Consider the following 22820-nt stretch of genomic DNA (forward strand, 5'->3'; position numbering starts at 1 on the left):
TGTCCTGTCCTACTACCTCAGGAGTAACATGTCAGCTTAGCTGCAGGGAAAACCTCCTATCCTGTATTCAACTGGAGTTGAATGCTTCCTGTACTGGAATTCAGCCAAAATTTTAAGGCTGTCAGTTTAAATAATTGTTAAGGTTAAGTTCTGTAGTTATATTTTATTGCAGCTCTTATGTAACAGGCTCCGCATATATGTTTCTACTGACATTTAAAGCTTTTCAGTGACTTTTTTAGTCAAGTCAAATCCTATTAGCTCTCCTTGATGACATAATTTAGCCGGTGACTTATAAACCTCAATCAAGCCACAATAACTATTCCATCCTCAACATATTTCATCAGTATATTTGGACTTAAGTAAACTTCAAAAGTCCTTTATTTGGTGTTGACATTTAATTCCCACAGAACTGAATAAGGCTGAAAGCCAGTTACATTTTCACTTTAAATTCATGTCAGCGAGAACTGTAGGTCAGGCTGTGTTTTGTGCAACAGTCCAGAATTACTTCTGCATCTCTAGGGAGTGGAGGATTTCTGTAATGCTGTTTTATTTTACCACCTATTTCTTCAGTCATTTTCATTATGCAAATGGGGGAAAGACGTTAGCCTGTAAATAACAGCAGCTAAGTGCCCTTCATCATCTTTAGTCCACTAAAGCTACAGTTAAATAAAAAAACAAAACATTAGACCCCTTGCTTGCTTTAGCCTAATACTGCAGGCTAACATCAGCTGATTCCAGTTTTTGAACGTCTCCAAAGTAACTTCACTAAAGCCTTAAATTGCACACCGTCTCACTCTTGTTGGGATTTGCAACCATCGTTAATCCTTCTTACACTTCGGCTTGCGGATTGAAGGTGGGGGAGCAGGAAAAGCTGGGAGTCCTTGATAAAAATGGCCAAGCTGGTACGCAAAAGGTCACCACAACAGGATGTATCAGGCAACTGACAGAATAGCGAAACACTGCATAGCTGAAATAGGCAAGGGGAGGTCTGCATGGTATTGTACCACTCTCAGTCACTCACACAAAATCATGTCAAAGATGATTTTATCTTAAGATATTTTATTAATATTTTCAATTGACAGTATCAGCCAAAAAACAAACACTGAAAACCAAAATCCTTTCATGGCAATGATACACAAGAGTTTTAATTGAACAAGATAGTTTCAGGAGAAACAGAGATGGAAAATTAATATCAGCTCCATCACAGATTATAAATGCAATCAATTCAAACACATCTGTCTGCAGTTTTCTTTGACTATATTGTATCTAATGCAAAGTTGAAAAAGCAAGGGAACGAAGGGGTCAGTAAAGCTGGGGTTAAGGTATAGCAGTTATCATCAGGGCATTTTGGTGGCATTAGGGAGACTTTTGGTCAGTTGCAAGTCACGCACAGCATGGGCAGGGATGAGGTCAGAAATGGAAGATGTGGGAGGGTTACTAGAGAGAGCTACAGGGATTCAGATGGGTCATGATTATTAGAGGTAAGGTAGCAAAAAACAAAACGAAACAAAACAAGGTTTAGAGAAGAAGAGCTGTTGGTGCTGACAGTGCACTTATCATTCAATCTGAACCTGTTACTTTGAGAGAGGGGAGGGGCTTAGGTAATAATTGGAGCGGGAGGTGTCTGGCACATGCACCTGATATACATATGTTGCCACTCAGCTGGAAGTGGATGTGGTTTAGGGGAAGAGGGTGGGGCAGGCAGAACAAATGATGATATGCGAACAGAAAGAAGGAAGAGTCACACAATTGGCTCCCTGCAGAGGACAATTTCCAACTCGCCACGGTAGAGCTTCCCTCCGTCAGATAGGCTCATGATGCTCTGCTTGTAGCCCGACAGATTTGTGGGGTCCATCTCCTGAATGAGAGACAGGGTGATATGATACACCGAGGAGGCCAAAAAGCAACATGTTATGATCCTGTAGCTCATTTTGATGAATATTCTCCTACTCTCCTCCCAGCATTAGGGTTTGATTATTTTCAAGATATTGAGGAAACTAAAAAATGTTAGTATGTTTCTGACTAGAAACCTGAATGACAGAAAAGTAAATCCAAGTCAAGTTCTTTTGTTTTGACTGTTCTATCTCTTTGAAGTTAAAAGGTTTGGAACAAAATAGTGAAAAGTATTCCGAGTTGTATTTTAAGCATAAGAATTTATGATTGCAATCATCTTTTTTCCTCACTAAAACATTTTGTGTATGGGGCACTTCTGTAATATATTACAAAGACCAGTTTTTAGAGTATCCACATTTGCTTGCCGGAGCTGAGCATATGGCCACTCACTCATCAAAACATCACTCTGTAGTACTGCTGGCGAGGGGGAGAAAAAAATCTACATATCTCAGGATAATTTAAATGGGGCTCTGTTGGGCTTGAATTCAAGTGTTTATCTTTCCAAAGAGTGTTTTAAACAGCTTTGGTAGCTAATGTTGAAGGAAAGACCTACTAGGCTTTGTATGGATATACAGCCCTTTTGCTAAATAGAGCTGAGACACTCTGTAGACTATAAATGTTCCAGTTATGTGCAGTTCATTTTGCTAGAATACTAAATGCACTAAGTGAGATCTTGAAACTTTTCTCTCACCCTGGACAGGTTGCGAGTCATTGGTGTATTCCACGGGACTACCACATTCTGAGTCTGTGCTCAGTTTTGATAGAAGCCCATGCAGGCACAGGCAGGACATTCAAACTCTGCACAAAAAGGCTTAAGCCAACCAAGAGGTTCAGCCACCCACATTTAGTTTGATTTAATGTATGCCTTACTGTGATGTCAGCCAAAAAGTAATATACGCTCACTTCTCATTAGCCTAATAAATGCATCGTTGAGAGAGGCGATAAACTATGATTTACCCTTAAATCAGCACCAGGCATACCATGGACTAGCAGAATGCTCTGTTTAAAATAAATTTTTAGACCACAAACACGTTGGATTGAAGAACCCAAAATAAAAACTAAGGAGTTCAAAGGCAAGCCACATGTGGTGCATACACATATGCTTATCTTAGTATCCGTCAATCTTCTTCTTTCAGCTGCTCCCTTTAGGGGTCACCACAGCAAATCATCTGCTTCCCCAATCGTTAGCATCTCTCACACCAACCCTCTGCATATCTACATACTACATCCATGAACCTCCTTTTAGGTTTTACTTTTTTCCTCCTTCCTGGCAGCTCTATATTCAACATCCTTTCTCCAGCTTATCCACTATCCCTCCTCTGCGCATGTCCAAATCAGCCTTGCCTTTCCAACTCTTTCTCATGTATCATGCACATCTTAGTCACTCCAATAAAATTCTTAACATCTTCAACTCTGCCACCTCCAGCTCAGCCTCCTCTCTTTTTTATTAGTGCCCCTGTCTCCAAACCATACATCATAGGATCTTTTAAACCTCCCCTTGCGCTCTTTTCAGTATGCACTAGCAGGCTGTAGGTCTGATCACCTTGAGTGAACACCCATCTTACCTTCTTGTTTGATTGGTAAAGGTCTCGTAGCAAAGCGTCCAGCTCCTGCTCATCGATGTAGCCATTTCCATCCTGGAAGGAGTCACCAAAAACATCATGATTGTAATTTTCACTTACAAACAATCATAATGGAGACAATTAATTACCGTTAATAATAATGATACTGTACCAAATTTTACCACAGCTTTTGAAAATATAGATGTCACATATATATTTTCATTCCCTTCTTGTAATTCATTCTTTAAGGTAAAGGTCTTTTGTCAACAATGTTTTGATTCAGAGCTACTTGATTTTTCCTTTCGCTGCTGCTCGACTTCATTCATTCAGTATTTTGTGGCAGCAATCAGCAAATCATTTAAAAAAGACTTCCCATTCAAAACTCTGTGTATGGGGTTAGTTGCTAAGTTAATACGGAGCCCCCTTGCTAATTAATGAGCTATGTCTCACAGCCGTGTTTAGAGAGTTTAGGGCCAGAAAATAAGCCCAAATTATTGGACATTTTCCCTTGGCAAGTGGCACAAAACATGTTCTGTTCATCTAGGCTCGGTCTCAAGATGACTTCAGAGCTGAGTGTCTTGCCAGTCTTATATTTTTTTTTAACTCTGGGAGATGCTCTTTGATGTTCACAAAGCCAGACTGAAGTGTCCTAGATCTTGGGAATAAAGTGTAAATTCTATTTATTTTCCCTTTAAGGATAAAAGACTCTGCACTCTGCAGCGCTATGGGAAAGCAGAGCAACATCAGGTATGAGCCAGTCTGTCTTCCACTCCACGCCATCTTGCTTTTCAGACATTTTCAAGTCTTGCACAGTGTGGGGCCGTGGCACTGTGAGCCACGTTAGTGTTCAGCTGACCGGCCACACTTTGCCCGGCCCTCGACCACTCGGCAGATGCCTGTGTTTCTGCTGCAGGGGCTTGAGCTCATAACAAAATGATGAAACTAATTACACACATAAATGCAAGTGCTCCATATGCAGAGGGGGACTACATGAATGGACCGCAGTGGCTAATCTATAATTAAACATTGCACCCTGTCCTCTACTAGTGAACTAGAGAGAGTGAAGAGAGTGCAAGCCTTCAGTCTGACTCAAGTCATGAATACGCACGCAACCTCCAAACCCCCCCTCCCATCGCTGCCATGGACGGCTCTATACAAATTTGCCAACCATACTACTTAGTATGGGACAAAAAGGGAGCACAAAAACACAGAGGTTGAAAACATGAATAGCTGTTTGTTTTTATTCTTTTTCTAATCACAATGTCAGTGCACTGACATGACTTAAGGTTATGGATTTACATGGACTGGCCTTGTGCTTCAAAGTGAACTTATTCGATAAACGGGCATTTTGCAGCCCTTCTACTTGTTGCTACAGCAGGGCACAGAAAACTATTTCCAATTTTTATTGTTTTGTTATTGACCTAAAAAGTCCCTAAGTGTCTGCATCCTGTCTTCTCGTGTGTGCAAGGCTGCACGTGAGCAGTGTAGCTGTTCTGTCATAGGATAGAAGACATGAAGCAATTATAATATACATGCTACATTTCAAAGTTTTGCATTTTGTAGTTTCATGTAGTTCACATTAGGATATTGCCCATCTTTTGGTTGCAAAGGGGATGAATTTCAGGCAGCAGTCAGCAAATCACTGTTGCTGAAAAAGCAGTAAGGCGCATACTTTAATTTACTTTAATTAATTTACTTTCACTACTCTATTTCATCACTAATATAAATCGGGGAAAAATGAAAAGCATTTTGAAAATTAAGGTAATGCTAACAACTGGGCTAAAAGGCACCAGCGCTGTATCACATCAAACTGAATTGTTTATTTCTGCAAAAAACTGAGTCAGCCTTCTTATAGCTACTTAGATTATGGCTGGTCCCTCAGCTGTGCAAAACACACACGATACCATAAACAAGAAAAATGATATAACAGATGCACAGAGCGCTGCTCTCTCCCTCTCCCGTCTTGTACCATAGTCCCTCCCCACCGTTCTACTGCTAATGTGGAAAATATGCCCATTAACCAAACCACTGCTCAGCCACCCTGGGCTGTTTACAAAAGGACAGGTGTGCCAAGCCTGACTCATTTCCCTAGGTAAATGAAGAGTGTGCAAGGTAAAAGACAGAATTTACATATTCATGATTTTAACAAAAAGGGATTTCCTAAACAAACAGCACTGAGTCACCCAGACAGCTTGACTCAAGCTGGCATGTTTTTACACTGTAAAGAGTCCCACCCTTATTCAGACACACTTCCATTCTGTTTTTCTGTCTGTCTTTGTGTGGACTAACCATTAATTATTTTCACAATGACTTCACGAGCATGTAACAACAGCCTGAAGCCTTAAATGTTTCCCCATAGGTAAGACTCATGGGAGACGGAGCTGTCGCTAACAAAATAACTAGATATGATGAGGTTCTCGTGTGTGGTGTTGTTGCAGATGCCAATCTAGCTCAGAACACATGGAGGAAATCCCCAGGAGAGCTCCCAACGTTGCAGAAAGACAGATCAAAGAATCCATTCTTGCCAAAGTACACTAAAGCAGTTGTTCTGAAACTTTTTCTGACATATCCTTCTGAGACTGGAAAACATGCCCCACAACCCACAATTATTATCAGTCATTAACAATGAAAAGAAAAAAATCAAACCTGGTTTTTGATTAAATAAAAGAAGGCCAAATAGTTTCATCATAGTCTTGGTTCTTTTTCTTTTTTGATTTTTCTTTAAAAAAAAATCACATTTATTGAATTTCAGTTTTCCACTTTTGATAACATGTCACCTACCTTGTCATAATATGTGAAGATGGCATTGAACTGCTCAGAAGTCAGCTTGACACCCTGTAAACACAAGGTTTCACTTTAATTACAAGACTACAAAAAATCAAAAAAGACATGTATCTGTGCAACTAACTCAGACCCAGTATACTTTGTTTTCTGTCACTTATGAACTCCTACTGTGGTGCAGAGATGGGCACGCGTTACAAGTAACACATTACTGTAATCCGATTACTTTTTTCAAGTAACGAGTAAAGTAAGGGATTACTATTGCAAAAATGGTAATTAGATTACTGTTACTTTCCCGTAAAAACGCTGCGTTACTGCGTTACTAAAACCGTGATTTCTTTGCGAGAATGTCTCATGACAGTGACGTAAGCGAGTAAGACGTTTAAAGCGTGGAAATACTGACCTTACTTTGAGTTTGATTCCATAAAAAGTGACAAAAACATTAGTGTCCGTTGTGCGTGGGAAGAAAACTTCCCCCTAAACTTCCGAGCAAGCACCGAGTGTGCTACCACGTAATGGGAAATTCACAGAGAAACTCGCAGATTCTTTAACTGATATTTTTATAATATTTTAATATTTTATTTTATGTGCTGGAATGTGCAGAAAATAGATTTAAATGTTAAACAAATTTCTTCCAGTCAGAGAATGGTGCATATAATTTAATTTTTGCTTGATGCATAAAGTTAAAAGATTAAAACTAATAAAACAAGTTTTAAAAAGAGACTTTTCCATTTGATTACATTTTGTATGATGGATTATGCAGAAAAAGTAGAATTGGGCTGAAAGATCTATCGCTTTATCACCTATTCAGGTTGTAAATTGTGTTTTTGAAAAGTAACTAAGTAACTAAGTAATTAATTACTTTTGAAAATAAATAATCAGTAAAGTAACGGGATCACTTTGCTGGGGAAGTAATCAGTAATTAGTTACTGATTACTTTTTTCAAGTAACTTGACCAACACTGCTGTGTTGTATGCTCATATAAAACATGGTGAAATTTTCTAATAAGGAGGGCAGTTTATAGTCAACTAATTGCTGTTTACAAAACCTCAAGCTTGATTTCACACAGAAGTCTTCTCTACATCTGACTCTGTATGTCAGCTGAGGATGGATATCTCTAATATGGTCCGGCACACAGCTCTGTCTCTAAGCAGAGAAGCCCCGCCCACAGCCTTTTCCACCCTGTCGGTTATGAGGGGCAGCCAATCAGATGAAAGTTGGCTTCAAGTGGGAGGTGCTACAACAGCTTGTTTCAGACAGTGGATGAATTGATATGAAGCAGTAAGACCCCCTATAATACATATAAGGATTATTTTAAACTGTGAATTAAGAGTCAATGAATATCTCCTTTAACCATCATCAAAAACAGGTCTATGAATCATAAATTTATAAAATGGTTACAGTGTACTATGTAATTCAGTGGCGTTCTCCGAGTATAATATATCATTTCTGTTTTGCTTTTATTTCAGCCCCATGTTTGTCCCCTACCTGGAATTTCAGCAGGAAATTCTCCTGTACAGGAAGAAGCCTGCGGCAGAGAGGGACTTCATTAGTGGACACAATAGTTGTTAAATTATTCACGTTCTTTGAGAGTGAATGAGCATCAGCGGGCAATGTGCTTCAACATTTACACAATGAGCAAAAACAAGCAAAATTACATATTACCTTGCCATCTCTGACAGGCCCAGCTTCCCATCTCCATTCAGATCAAACATCCTGAGCTACAAAGCAGAAGTAGAACAGAGGAGAAAGTGAAAGGAAGCTTTTTATAGGTATACTCTGTCAAAGTAAAGGTAAACGTGGTCCTGTGCATTTCATTGGCTGAGACGCCGAAGGAGTAGCCATAAATTTATGATATATTCACCACTTCTTTTTTTCCTCCTTAATACTACATGTCTAACAGAGCAGCGGTCTATAAACCTTGCTTTTTTTTCAGCCAGTGTGGCAGGTTTTCCTTACACAATAAGTCAGAAGGTTTAGAAGAGAGTTACACTGGAGGAAAAGAATAATAAAATGGAGACTTACCCACTCTTTTTCATCGAAGAGTGTTAAATTATTTATTAAATGAAAACCTACACACAGTAAAAAAAATACTTAGGAGTTTTGCACTGTTGTCAGATGCAATAAGGCATCTTGATGTCACTATGGTCTATGAAAATAGTGATGAGCATTTTTATTGGCTGAACAATTGACCCAAAAAACAACTGACGGATCACTCAAACTACTTTGAGAGGTAGCGTGGGATGCGTTTGACAACATATCTGTGGTCTAATTTGTTCTGAGTAACAAGACAGGAGGAAAATATGTCACCATTGAAGGTTTGGTGTTTTTCCTGGACCCTTTTGGAAGTCAAAATTTGGACTGTACATATGTCATAACTAAATGTAATAAGTGTGTGCATAAAATCTAAGAACATTTGGTCAGCTTGATTCTTTGGAGACTGAAGGTGACACAGATGTGAACAGCGATGTGTGAATCTGAATGCACAAGTAGAGATCATGCATGGGTATTATGCCCGTTGTTGCTGGCAGTACTGTATTATTTCCTCTTCATTACGACAGTGATGTTTGGTGAGTGTAAGCTAGACTAATTTTAGTCATCAGTTTACACCTTATACATTTTTCATAAATTAGCAAAACTGCCTGCATCATAGCAGTATGCTGATTAAAATGACTCATCCTTTACATTAATCTCAGCCTCTGTTTTTTGCTTTATCTCTAATATGTCCCTCTGCACTAGACGAAGTAACAATAAGTTTATCTATGAAGAAACTGCTTCAGAAAATTAGGTCAGCTCAGCTCTGGGGCTTCCAGGAAGAAGCAGATGTTAGCACATCTGGGCTGCAGTCTCACAACCTGCAGGACATGATGGGTCACAACCAGTGAGCCGCACAGGGCTGCAGCCACCACTATAACAGGCCACTGAGTACCTCCACAAATTGCTAGACATATGCCTTTTATCACACATGTATACAGTTTAGTTTTCTTCTAGTGAAGCAACGAACTTTGTAAAGATTGTCCAGTTAAACTGAGCTTGTGTGATTGAGCGTTCGAATGTGCAAGAGAGCAAGTCTTACTATGGTCTGTGTGTACTCCTGCAGCTTCTGCTCGTCGTAGTGTCTGTTAGCTTTCTCCAGCAGGTCTGACAGAAAGCCCTGAGGACAGAGACACACAGGGTGCTTTTCATTATGCTAACTTGTGCTTCCTTGTATTCTCTCTCCTCCCATGAACCAAAAATCATTGCCCATCATGGAGGATCTTGCAGTGCCCTAAAATGCAAGTCTTTTGGGAGAGCTTTTGCAATTAAACATATGCGCATCCTATATGGAAGAATTTTATCAAATGGCGTGACATGAAATTACGCTACTAAAAACTAAGCATTCAGCAGCTTTAGCTCCTCCGCCTTTATATCTCTTCCTTTCATCTCTCGCTTATATCCAGGAGGAGCTAGGAAGTGAGAAAGAGACACGAGAGAGTGAAGCGAAGAGGCATAATGAAAAGCACCCATGGATTAGTAAAAAGAGCCGGCGGCTGTGGCTGGTCTTTCATTAAGCTGAGGCAAAACGTCCAGAAAACAAATACAGAAATCTTAGATGAAGATGCATTTACATTTACTTAACATATGCTAACAATCTGAAAAACTTAAAACACTCCAAACATCTGCAATAAGCCCTGGAGAATATAACCCTAATATATCAAAAGAACATAAACTTGCAAAATAAAGTTATATTAATGAGTGTTGAAGTTTGGGCTGGCTGGGTTTTTTTCTTTACCATATTTGGCAAAGAAAAAATGTGAAAATTAGGTATGGAGAGAAATGCAAGAATAAGAGAAAGAAATGACGAAAATGGGACAAAAAAGGAAGAAAAAAAACTGAGACACTGAATTATTAAATTATATTTTGATTTATTGGTTTATCTGGTGTTTTGTTTTTGAAATCAGAATTGTAGAGTACATGTAGAGCAGCAAACACTACAATTCCTTCTGAAATTAGCACAGTATAACATCTTCTATAAATAAAGTACTCCAGTAGCATTAGACCAAAGGTATCAGTTATGCGCTACTTGAGTCAATATTTTCCGCGCCTGCTCACAATTATGTGGTGAGACACATGTCTGCTTCCTGAGATCTCATCTGCACTTTTTCTAAAGCTTCCAAAGAGCCACACCTGAGTAACTCATCTGCACCTGGTCAGCTGGAAGAGATCTTATTCCCACAACTACCCGAGCAGACCAAATCTGTACACAACGAGTAATCACTGACCCCAATTAATCCGCAGCTTGCCACTGTGGTGCACTTTCCTTTATATAATTTGACAAAACATTTCCTAGAAGTGTTTTAATGACTAACCTTTGTGTAATCAGTAAAGCTTTTTTTTGTATCCGAATCCTCGCTACATAAAAAAGAAAACGAAAACACTTGAGGTCAGTGGGGAATTTCCTGTGAAGCAGACATTTATCTCTCCTGAGTCAAAAGTACTTCCCGGTTTGGCTCATCCATATGCTCACATGAATTAAAAAAAAAGATGACACACTGAAAAGATTCAGTGGCAAACACTTTATACATCTCAAAAGAATGCCACATTCAGTTATAAGAAAAACATAAATGAATGTGACATTTTTACTTCTATCAGGTATTTAAAGTTATGTGCTGGGCGAACAGTATCTACGTTTGCTTCCTAAATGTATGCTAAACCGATTATTAATAATTGATGGCGGTTCGAGCTTCTGGGCCATTTGACCCAGCATTTTGAGTTTCCTGTGTTTTGGTGAATATGCTTTATGGTGATTTAAGGTTCATTGGTTAGTCTTGAGTTTATTCTATGTTCTGAGTTCCTTGTATTCCCAGTTTAGTTTCTTGTCTGTTAGGTTCCCCTTGTGTCTTGGTCTCTCCTCTGTGTCCTCTATGTCTGTCGTGTCATCTACGTCTCTCCCCTCTCTGTGTCTCGTTTCCTTGTTCCCCAGGTCCCAGTCACGTCTTTGTGTTTTGTCTCCCCTTTCTGTTTACATGTGCCCTCCTGATGTTTCATTCCATTCTCCCCTGTCTGTAATGTGCAGTCATGTATGTTTTCCCCAACCTGCCTTGTCTCTTTCTCTCTCTCCCTCTGTGTCTCGTCTTCCTTAATTGTTTCCGTGTTTCCCTTTTTGTGTCACCTTCCTTTGCCTCCCCCTGTCTGTCTTGGTCTCCTGTCTGTTCTTTCCTCCTGGTCCTATGTGAAGCCGTGTACTTGTAATGTTTCCTGTTTACTTTGACAGTGTCGCATCCTGTGTTCAGTGTGTTCGGTTTTGCTTCATCCTGTGCCATTATGTTTATTCACTCCAGCTGTCTTCCCCTTGTGTTTCCTCTTCCCTCGTTACCCTGTTCTGTATCCATGGTGTGAGTTGTCATTCGTTCTTTGTCAGGTTCAGTTATAGTTTAGCTCACTTCAGCCTTTTCGTTACTCTGTTCAGCCTATATGAAACAGCTCCCTCGTTTTGTCTGTGTTTGGGTCCACACCACTCACCGGCCATTCAGCCTTGACACAGTGAGTGTGCAAGAACGAGGGGTGTATCCTTCTCTTTAAAAAAAAAAATTAAGCCAAAAGCTGTAGTTCCTCTTGTGGCCACTTGAGGCTGGCTCCAAAAGTGAGTCAGTTTGAGCAAAACTATATAAAGATGAATTTTGTCAAAATATATGCAGGTAAATCAAAGTTCATCTTGTTAGAGATGTTTATACTGACAGGCTGTAGCTGTTAGCTATTTACTCAAGTTAATTCAGGTCACTGAACAGGATTTCTCATTATTTTAAACTGTGCTCATGGTGCTGCTGCTTTTTGAAACAGTTTTAAATGTAATTATATTGTTTCTTTAAATTGGATTGTGATGCAATTTTGAAGAGTGATACTCTAAAAGCACCTTGATAATGAAGCTAGCATCAGCTCATAACTTTGTATTTGGGGTTTGTTAGCCAAATTTGGTTGCTACGAGCTTCAAAAACATAAAACAAAAAAGCATTAATAGACTGTTTAAAAACTAGCCATAATCCCAAAATCAAAGCCTAAAACCAGACTCCATAAACAATGGGTTATGCTAGGTACGTCCATCTTTGCTATACAGTCTATGATAATGACACAAAACTCTTTTTCCCAAAAACAAAGCATGCAGGTGTAACGCAAAATTGAAATATACATACAACTATGCATACAAATAAAGATATATTGTATATATTTAAAATGTCAATAAAATGTTGGAATGAAAGGTGTAAGAAAATACAGAGATTAAAGATTTTCGGGACATGTGCAGCTTCCTAGTTCATACTATTGGATAATTACATTTTAGGGGGTGTGCTCTGTTATTGTGTGTGTTGATGTGCAAATGAATGTGTGTAGGGGGAGAAAAGAGAAAAAAATGCATAAAATAAGTATGACAACAGGTTAAAGCAATATTTGTAATAAATGAGACACTGCATGTTACTGGTCACATATGATCAAATGAATAAACATGTGCCAGTGCTTCTTAACATTTGATTTAATGCTGTTGAGAATTTACCTTCAGTTCATTTGCTTCAATGTAGCCACTGCGATCTGTATCATATCGCCTCCATGCCTAAAAACAAATCAACGAAACAAACTGAAGCAATCGATTGAAAGCATTTTCTCAGCTCAAAAGCACAGAGAAGCTCGTCTCCAGAGTGATTTACATTCTTTCCCCTTGAATAAATCCTCTCTGATCAACTCCCAGCTTACTCTTTGACTATGCCAAGGGTTTGCCTTTTTTCTCTGGTGCACAGCAGAAATCGTTCCAGAGCAGCCGACCACAAACGCCTGGACCATCACTGTAATCATACAGTTTTCAATACTTTTTGCCCACATACAGAGCAGAGGGCAACGGTGGACAAAGAGAAGAAAGAGGGGAGAGAAAGTCATTTTAATGAATGTTTTAATCTAGCAGCTGTCCCTGTCCAGAGAAGGGCTCCTTATCAAAGATGGATGGCCTTCTCCCTTCTTGTTCTCCTCCTTCTCCTCCCCTCTCTCTGCTCCTCCTCTCCTCCTCTGGGTTCTGCAGAGAGGAGCTACAGTGGTGTTATCCATTATATATGACTCTGAAAATAGAAGGCTCCGCTTCCTCATTCTAACCCTTTAAAAACCTCTCTGCCCCCTTCCTCCTCCCTGCACCCTTCAGCAAAGACTGATTAATCTCCCCTCTCTTGTTTTATGCTCTCAAACTTTGGCTCTCAACTTCCCATCGACATTTCATTTACGTCTCCTCTGTTCCTGCTTTCGCTCGTTTGCCCTTTGTATCCTTCTCTCTTTGCACACCTTCTCTTTCATTCGTTTCCCTTCTCTCATTTCATTATTCCTTCTCAATATGACACAAGAGACAAGGACAGCCTCTTCCTCACATGTAATTGGTTTCTAATTGGCTTCATTTTTTCCATTTAGCAGATCTAACATGAAATCTGCCATTTTGTCTCATCTTCTTGAGATATTTGGTAGAATAGATTATTTTCTGTTTCTGCTACCTTTCAGGATATAAATCTATATTGGTCTCGAGGGTTTTTTGCTACTTCTCTTCACCTATTATCCAAAATTCAAAGTGCCACTTAAACTTCAGAAAATGTTTAGTATAAATGGTAGCAGAGTTTCTCCACTTTCCACTTAACCATTTAATAATATTGTGAGACAAAAGTTTCCCACAAATTTGGGTAAATGTTGATTGCGTGAAAGTGCCTCCTGTTAATTCTATCTGTTAGCAAAAAACTGTAAAATGACTAAAGGCTTCTATTTCTGACAGACTGAGGAAGCAAGAAGTATTTTTTTTAGGAACTTTGAATAAAAAATGTCGTTTTTCAGGAGAAACGATAGTGACTGTAAGACATGAGATGGTTCTGCCAGAAGTTACACCTTTGGGTTCCTCAAGAGTTCCTCATCCCTGCGAGGTGCGACAGATGGCTGCCCCAACCACCCCCAGGGATGGTTCTGCTGGAGGTTTCTTCCTGTTAAAAGGTAGTTTTTCCTTCCCACTGTCGCCAAAGTACTTGCTCACAGGGGGTCATATGATTATAACAATAATGGATTGGATTTATATAGCGCTTTTCAAGGCACCCAAAGCGCTTTACAATTCCATTATTCATTCACTCTCACATTCACACACTGGTGGAGGCAAGCTACGGTTGTAGCCACAGCTGCCCTGGGGCAGACTGACAGAAGCGAGGCTGCCATATCGCGCCATCGGCCCCTCTGGCCAACACCAGTAGGCGGTAGGGTAAAGTGTCTTGCCAGCACAGCCGTTGTGTCCTTGCCCAAGGACACAACGACCAGGACAGAGAACCCGGGGATCGAACCAGCAACCTTCCGGTTACAGATACGCTTCCCAACCCCCTGACCCACGATTGTTGGGTTTTTCTCTGTATGTATTATTGTAGGGTCTGCCTTACAATATAAAGTTCCTTGAGGTGACTGTTGTTGTGATTTGGCGCTGTATAAATAAAACTGAATTGAATTTAATAGATGCTATTAGCAGGAGGAATGGGGAAGCTGTGAGACTTAAAATACAGCAAGCATCATCACTGATAAGAAAAATATCCAATGTCTTCCTATGTTTCTGTTATCAAAAGTTGTATATTTATTATTTGCAAGTGTCTCCAGAAAATAATCCACAGTTAGTATTAGCCTTTTAAGCTCAAATTTTGTTAGCATTTCAGTTGTATACTGTGGGGGTGATGGTTTTCCTTTCTGTTGGGCATGGTTTTCACCATGAAGTTACTTAATCTTTTTCCATCTTTCCAGCACAGCCAATGAGGAACCGGCAGAAAATGTTCTCACTCCACCATCTGTGATTTAGAGTACAGCATTCTTCTCCAGGCAGTAAGTGAGTCGATCAGAACGGTTTCTTTTAACTAGCAGATAAAGATACTTTGCTTTTAATGTGTTTTATCTTGTTACGAATCACAACTGAGAGTGTCAGCTCCTCTACAAGCCTCTTTCACTTTTACTTACACAAACAACCCACAACTGCTCTGTATGAGGACTCTTAGTTATTTACATCAACCAGTTACTGAGATGGCAAAGGTAACATTTAACATAAACAAATAAAGTTCTGTTTCTGTGCCCCACATGAATTTGGGTGATGTTTAATATGCAGTGGGCATATTATTATTATTACTATTCACTCCTCCTTTTCTCTAAGCCATCTTTTCGTTATATATAAACCTTTAGCACACAAATTCAGCCATTTGTCATTTAGACCAGCAGGTTATATTCCAGATTAATCCTGTCTAACACACCTTCAATGAATACTCCTTCAACCATTCATAAAGAACTGATTCATGAAATTAACTGTTAGGCAGAGAAAATGCAGGTAGCCAGCCCTCCGAGGCTGACTGACTCTGGCTTATAACTTTATGGTTGAGTGAAGTAAGTACGCCATGGCTAATGTTAACGGTGAACATGAACCTCCTGTGCAAAAAGTTCAAAAGTTCCTTAAAGAAGAGATCAAATAATTAAGTTGGTCAAGAGGAGTGGCAGGTTCTTATGAAAAAAAAATATGACAGATATTCTCAGGAACACACTCTTACCGCCATAAACTCAGCGCTGGAGCTGACAAACTGTCTGAAGCAGAGCAAGAAGTTCTCTTCAGTTGGAAGAATCTGGGCCAGCTAGGAAAGGTGACAGGGAAATGGGAGTGGTGAGAACATAAGATGGTACAGTTGATATTCTGGGAGAGACTGGGGAAGCTTTTTGTCTGCAAGGCCTCAAATGGGCAACTCAGCATAAATAATAGAGAGCCACAACCTCAGAAGCACAACTATGCCTAAGTTAGAAATATTTATTAAAATACATATTTTTAGCTGTTCAGACAAAGACTATAAACTCCATGTTCACACAACCAAGTGGACTGCACACTCATTTACTTCTCTGGCAGCAGTGGATTATTGATATTGCAGAAGCCCTATTTCTCACAGCTTTGTCAAATCACTGTGAAAGTGGTCAAATCGAGGAAAACCAATATCCCAAACTGATGGTCTATAGAGAACATCACGAAGACCGCATTTATGCAAGCAGTTAAATATTGACCAGACTTCTGGGGTCTTTATTTTTGGATCTCTGAGTTATCTGAGCTCTCTTTTTGAACCTTTTCTCATCACTCACAATGAGCAGAAAACCTTCACCTTTATTTTGCAGTCTTTTTATGGTCTGATATCCACTGCACAAGTCTCATATACAGTGTGTCATGTGAGCTTCTTGCCCCCAGCTTTCCATGTATGCACATGTAAGGGCAGTGAGCTTCCACAAGAAAGTCATTCTCCCAAATGTAGATGACTGGAAATAACAATCCTCCTTTGACTGTGGCAGTGCTATCTGAACTAAAGGTTTCCCAGATCAGTTAAAAATTCAAAAAAATCACTTGAAATAGGCCTAAAAGTGATCACAATAAAAATGCAATGTAAATGTAACGCCACAAATTGTTGTTTTTGGAATTTTTACATACTGAAAAAAATGACAAGTGAAGCAAGAAACATTAATTATGTCATTACAATGCAATGTTCTGCCGGGAAACTTTGGGCCCTGGGTCTAAGAAGTGCTGCATGCGTATGTTACTTTGCCAAGTAGTAGTCAACTAAACATTGTTGCAAACCAAGCAACGCTCCATATGGCGCTCCCAGTCAGCAGCAGCCACTGCCAGCAGAACAATGTGCTCCACCACACCACAGAAACTATTCAGGAATGGTTCAAGGAACAGCTCCTTGAGCCGTTAACTTGGCACCAAAATTTCTTGGCTCCAAAATTCCCAGAGCCCACTGTGATCGAGAATTCACAAGTAGCCCCACCTAGCTGAGCCACAACACCAAAATGATTCAGTGCTAGAAACCACTGGACACTCATGGAGATTCTGTGGCCTCGGTTTTCTGGGTTAAACATTTTAGGCATCAGAAGGGAGACCTGCATAATATTGTGTAGGTGGTTTAAATGTTGTGGCTGATTAGTGTATCCTATTTAAGTGACCAGTAATTATTCATGCACTCTATGCTAAGTTAAGCTAACTGTCAGCGTAGTTAGCGTTTGGCTATTTACAGTAAACTTGTCAAAAAAGAGAATGTGAAATCATCCTGTCGTCCGAGCTGACAGTCGGTCATTATTGGACAGTCTAGGTTCTCATTGTCTTCTTCTTGTAAGTGGGTACCCACCCTCTCTGCATTACTGGTAGTTATATCTTTAAGCTAGGCTAAGATAAACGACTTCTTTTTGTTTTATGTGGGGGCAATGATCTTCTATCTTAATCATTGTAAAGAATGTTTAAAAGCCCATCCATCTATCCATTTTCTGCTGCATATCTGAGTCCAGGTTGCGATGGTATATTTCTCAAAAAGTCAAACCAATCTTTGGTGGAGCCTAGCTGTTTCTAATCTTTATGCCAAGCTAAACTGTGAAGCTGCATATAAACGTTTTGTATCAATCTTTTCATCCAAATCAGGGAAAGAAAGCAAAAATGCATATTTCCCAGGCAGTCAAGCTGTTCTGTTAAATAAAATCTATAAAATAAAGAGGACCTCTGAGGCCTTACCTCTGACATCTCAATTCGTCCATCTTTGTTCTTGTCAAACTTCTGCATGAACTCCTTCATCTTTTCTCTGAATGTAGGATTTGTAGGGTCCTAGGAAACAATTTTACTCAACATAAGTGAATCCTGAGTTGTCAGTGTGTAGATATGTGATTAATCCCTGGCCCCTGAACTCACCACCCCCGCTCCTCTCCGAGCCATCTCCAACTCCTTGAAGAAGTTCTCTAGCTCCTTCCCCTCGATGTATCCATTACCTTGGAACAGAGAGACCATAATTGCATGTTAATGCAACATCACAAATGGCATTGTTTTTCTGTTTTTTTAAATTTTTTACCAGTAGTGCTGATGTGCAAAAAGTTCCCAAACAGAGACACGGTCACAGTGTCAAACAGATCCCACCGTGGCCTGGGTTTGCCCTGGTATTGATTCAAACACGAGCCTTTCAACAGCAACTCTCTTCCTCCCCTTCTAAAAGATTTCATTATTGACTGCCACAGTGATCACTCTTCAAAAGACTTTGTGTTCACAAGATTGGATGCCAGGAGAGGCTATATATGGGAAATAACTTTTCTTTGATATTCAAGGTGATGATTTATGGACCGCTTCGGTTATTCAGCAGTGATCAATACTGCATTCAGTGGCAATCTGGCAGATATTAAGCAGACAAAAATAAATGGTTAATTTAGATATATTTGTAGCCTATATATGCTTTTTTATTTGAGATAACTTAAACTCTGAAAGTGATATTTTGCCAAGAACAGTGTGGCTTTCTACAATCCTTTAGAAAATATCTTAACCTTGGTTTGCTGTGTGCCACCAGTCATTTTGACAAGCTGTCATAATGACTGATGGCACGAGTGTCATTTTTTGTCAGGCGGCGCTTAATCTGTGATCGTGTCAATCACACTTTTTTGATTCTTTAATGACAAATTTATCTTGCGGTGGCCACAGAGTTGATTTTCATTTTTCTCTCATCCTATTTTATTCTTGTTCCTGTTGTTCTGTCGCCCTGACAGTTCCTATTCGGAGGACAAATGAGGGTGCCCGCTTCACCCAGGTAGTATGTGAACCAGTGCCAATATTCTTTCAACACTCCTGCTGAATGGCCGGACAGATGGCTCCAAACGATGTGACTAGCTGCTTCAATAAAACCCTGGAAGGCAGTCCTGCCTCATTAAACGCTAACAAAGATTATTATGCCATCCACTTCCTTCCGCCTCTCTCTAACTTTCTGTCTCTCTTTTTCTCCCTCTGTCATTTTCAATCTAACTCCTTCTCTCTATTCAACTAAACTCACAACATCTTTTATCCAAGGAAATTGTGTGTGCGTGCGTGTGCATTCCTCAGTGATGTTATCAAAACTCATGAATACAAACTCTGCTGTTTTAATGAAAATGTGGGACAGTAAATGCTCTGTTCCTGTCGAGCTTCCCTCCTGTGCCTCTTATTTGACATTTAGCACTGCAGAGAGAAATGTCCCGCTTGGTATTTAAACAGAGTAAGTATGATGTGATTAACTACAACACAAATGGCATAAAAATGCAATAAAAACAGATATATAAAATGATTGTTTGGGGATGCGCTCATATGCTCAATAGATGCAGCAATAGACCCATTCATTTGTGCAAACCACCATCTGTTGATGCTTTCACACTCTGTTTATTCAAAAGCAGGATAAGCAAGTTCTGTTTCAAGCAGCCTTTAGATAACAACAGTATGTTTAAGGTATGAAATGCTGTGTGTGCTGCTGACTAACGTCAGTATGTACAGATTGTATTGAAGTGTCCCAATTTCAGTGTAGACATTTAGACCAAATATCAAATGCAGTATGTGAATGTCCATCACTGCCAGCAGCTACATTTTATGGCTGATTTCACCGTACTCCCAGATAATTTTGTTCAAATGTCAAATATATACTTTGCACAGCGCAATGAGAACATTCCTGCCAACTTGTACTTTTGTCTTTCTGCACACGCACTTAAAGTTTGTACCTAGCACCCAGATACTGTAAAAGGTTCACGAAAACCACTTTAGACCCAAATAAACACTTTTTCATCACTAGTAAACATTTAATGCATCACTAGACCATTGAGACAAGCTGGTAAAGTGATTTTACTTCTGGTTGTTTATTCTATAATCCAACCCCGACCGGGAAAAACTCTCAAAGGGGCCAGTTGTGCCAACTAAGTGCATATTTAAAGCTTATATAAAGTGCATTTGCCTTTCAAAGGAAAGTGGAGCCCTGTCTATTCAAATATTTTGTGTTGAGCTCACAGCTGGGTCAATTCAGGAAGTAGATTCTGCTTAGTGTTCCAAATTGTTTTTATCCAGGTCAATAAGAAATAATTGACAGCAAATCTGCTATAATTAGCAAACGAAACTGCAGTTGTTTCCTTTTCCAGCTTTGAAGTGACTGAATTGAAAAGGCTCGAAGGAGACAGCAGGGAAAGATGAGAGGGACGCTTGAGCAGAGGAGCTGCAAGAGACGCAATCCAGATGAGATTTGATCCCGGGCCAACCAGGGGAATATGTGGTTTCATCATCTCTAGGTGCATCGCCTCTCGTGTATTTTTATCTCGAACTCAGAGATATTTACTCAACCTGAACAAACAAATTAGCTCTCGTTTCTTTCTGCTGAGCCAGAAGACACTCCCATTAATGAGTGCAGAAATCAGACTCAGTAGCCAAATCTGTGGAAGCGTATTGGTTAAATTTGATTTGCAAAGTGGCTCACTGCAGAGCAAAATATGTAAAATACCACCGCTTAAGAACTTAAGTACCTGGGTGGTTGGACTAATATCCATACGCGGAAACCATGATGAGCAATAAGAGCCATAACAACCTTCTCTGCACAGCGGCTCATATGGAGGAGCTCAGCTGTGGAACCTCTCTGCCCCACCCGAAATGTCCCTCCACCTTGATTTCCCTATGGAAAGCAGTCCAGCAAGTGTGCCAGCATCAAAACACATCGTGGTGACAATAAACTCTCGGGAAGATGTGTTTAAAGCAAATAGGTGTGGCACACTTGCCTCATCTGCAGTTGTGATTTGGACATCTTGGAGAAATAGACTGTATATTTTTAAAATAATAGCCAGTTGTAGCCTCATCATGTTTACATCACTGCCAGAGATTCATGAAAAAGTGAATAAGATAAGAGATCTTGACTACTATTTTCAAGAGGGTTCATAATATTGTCAGTTTGATATTAGATCCCAGTTTTGTGGCACATTAAAGCACACAGTGACTCTATTTTAAAATCTAAAAAAGACTCTTGAAATAATTTATAGGTTTTACAGGCAGCAACTGATGGTCTTCTTATCAGACTGCTTTATAGTCTATCCATCAGTTTGCGGAAAGCCTTCAATCTGCTGAGGAGTCTGCCGACCTTCAAATGGAATGAAAGCATCTCTAATCAGGCTTATAAAACTTTCACTACTGTAGTGACATTCTGATGAATTTGCCATAGAGACATCCACACACACACACACACACACACACACACACACACACACACACACACACACACACACACACACACAAAGAGTGATATAAAGAGCACTGAGACAAGAAGGTAAGACAGCACTGAGGCATTTGATGACAAAAAAATGGGTAAGGGCGTATGTTGGATATTAATGGGCAAATAAATTATCAGTAACAATTTTGAAGTTTTCAGGAATGGCACGTTCATCAGTCCATCAGCTGGAATCGGATACAGCTCAATGCAAGCAGCATCGCTCACAGATGAATGCAGTTTAAGGACCAATGGAAGCACAAGTTAAACACAGGCGTTTAAATGAAATGCCTTCATTTCTGAAAAGCGGCGCACTTCTCTGTGCAGCATGCACAAGAATTGCGCTTTAATGACATTCACATGGTGTTGGTTTATCTACCATTTAGATTAATAGATTTATCAGAGAACCAAAAACGTAAAACCGTGCCTGACTATAACTGTGACTATAAATAGATTCATTGTAAATGCATGCAACCAAAATGTATTTCTTGATTTAAAAAAAAAAAAAATCTGTTCTGAAGTTGTTAAACATGATCTAACCAGAAAATTTCTCCTTTGAGCTGCTTTATCCATCAAACAGCCAAACGACGAAGACAAAGAACAGACCACAGCTTCGGGACCTAATGAAAAAACAGTCCCATATTCTTAAAATCTCACTTTGTGAGCTGCAAAGATGGCTCATAAGAATTTCGATTTCTTCTTCTTCTTCCTCTTCTTCTTTTGATTTTTTTAATCTTTCAAATCTCTTAAGTGTCGTTCTGCCTGCACAATCTAACTTTTGCGCGAATATCTTTTTTCCCCCAAGCTTAACGGTTTTAGGCTGAAAAGCATTTCCAACCTTTTCTTTGCATTTCCCATCAGTCATTAAATCGATGACTTCACACACCAGTTGTATATAATCAGCCTATCATTTAATATTTCATGAATTTACAGTTAAAATAAACTTTTAATTTCTAAGGAGGGGAAATAAAATCCTACCATCACTGTCGAAATGTTTCCAAATGTCGAGGAACTGGGACGCGGTGACCTCGGCCAGGTGCAGGTGAGGAGGCTGCTGAGCTTTGTTTGCCATGATGCTCTCGACCGATGCTGCTGCAAGTCAGACGCGACAAAAATCCGCTACTAACTTTTCTGTGTCTTCTTCAAACACACCCCACACTGTGGCCCCAGCGCGCCGCCCGCCGCTTTTTAACCTCGGCGCAGGAGCGGTAGCACCGCTGCACGGCCACTGGGGGCGCACTGCCACCGACAGTGTATGTCTGACTCAGCGTCCCAGCGTATGTGCTTCCAAGCTTGATGTAGCTGTGTGATAGGACGTCTTGGGCACTGCAGTAGGCTGATGAGTGTGTGTGTATGTGTGTGAGAGAGCGGGAGAGAGATGCAGATAGTGAGCAGATTGACTTTTTCGCCATTGTATCATCATTCATCTCAGATCCCGTGTGTGTGTTTAATCTGTTGCAATGCATACATGCGAGCTCACGCATTTCTGTATGCAGGGAAAAGGCATACGTGTGTGTTCTCCTTCCCAGCGTGC

General features: G+C 39.9%; 1 protein-coding gene across 1 annotated transcript; it reads right to left on the bottom strand.

The window, feature by feature from the left end:
• Positions 1 to 1042: 1042 nt before the first annotated feature.
• Positions 1043 to 22485, bottom strand: calb2a (calbindin 2a). Its single transcript, XM_006797405.3, has 11 exons — positions 22265 to 22485; positions 17953 to 18029; positions 17779 to 17868; positions 15791 to 15871; positions 12763 to 12819; positions 9313 to 9390; positions 7902 to 7957; positions 7725 to 7764; positions 6237 to 6290; positions 3459 to 3530; positions 1043 to 1858 (listed from the first exon to the last, which is right to left on the bottom strand). Exons 1-11 carry the CDS (start codon positions 22356 to 22358, stop codon positions 1742 to 1744), a joined length of 816 nt encoding a protein of 271 aa, XP_006797468.1. The 5' UTR covers positions 22359 to 22485; the 3' UTR covers positions 1043 to 1741.
• Between the last annotated feature and the right edge of the window lie 335 nt (positions 22486 to 22820).

Source organism: Neolamprologus brichardi, chromosome 7 (genome assembly GCF_056152115.1).
Source record: "Neolamprologus brichardi isolate AB-2024 chromosome 7, ASM5615211v1, whole genome shotgun sequence".
Taxonomy (NCBI): domain Eukaryota; kingdom Metazoa; phylum Chordata; class Actinopteri; order Cichliformes; family Cichlidae; genus Neolamprologus; species Neolamprologus brichardi.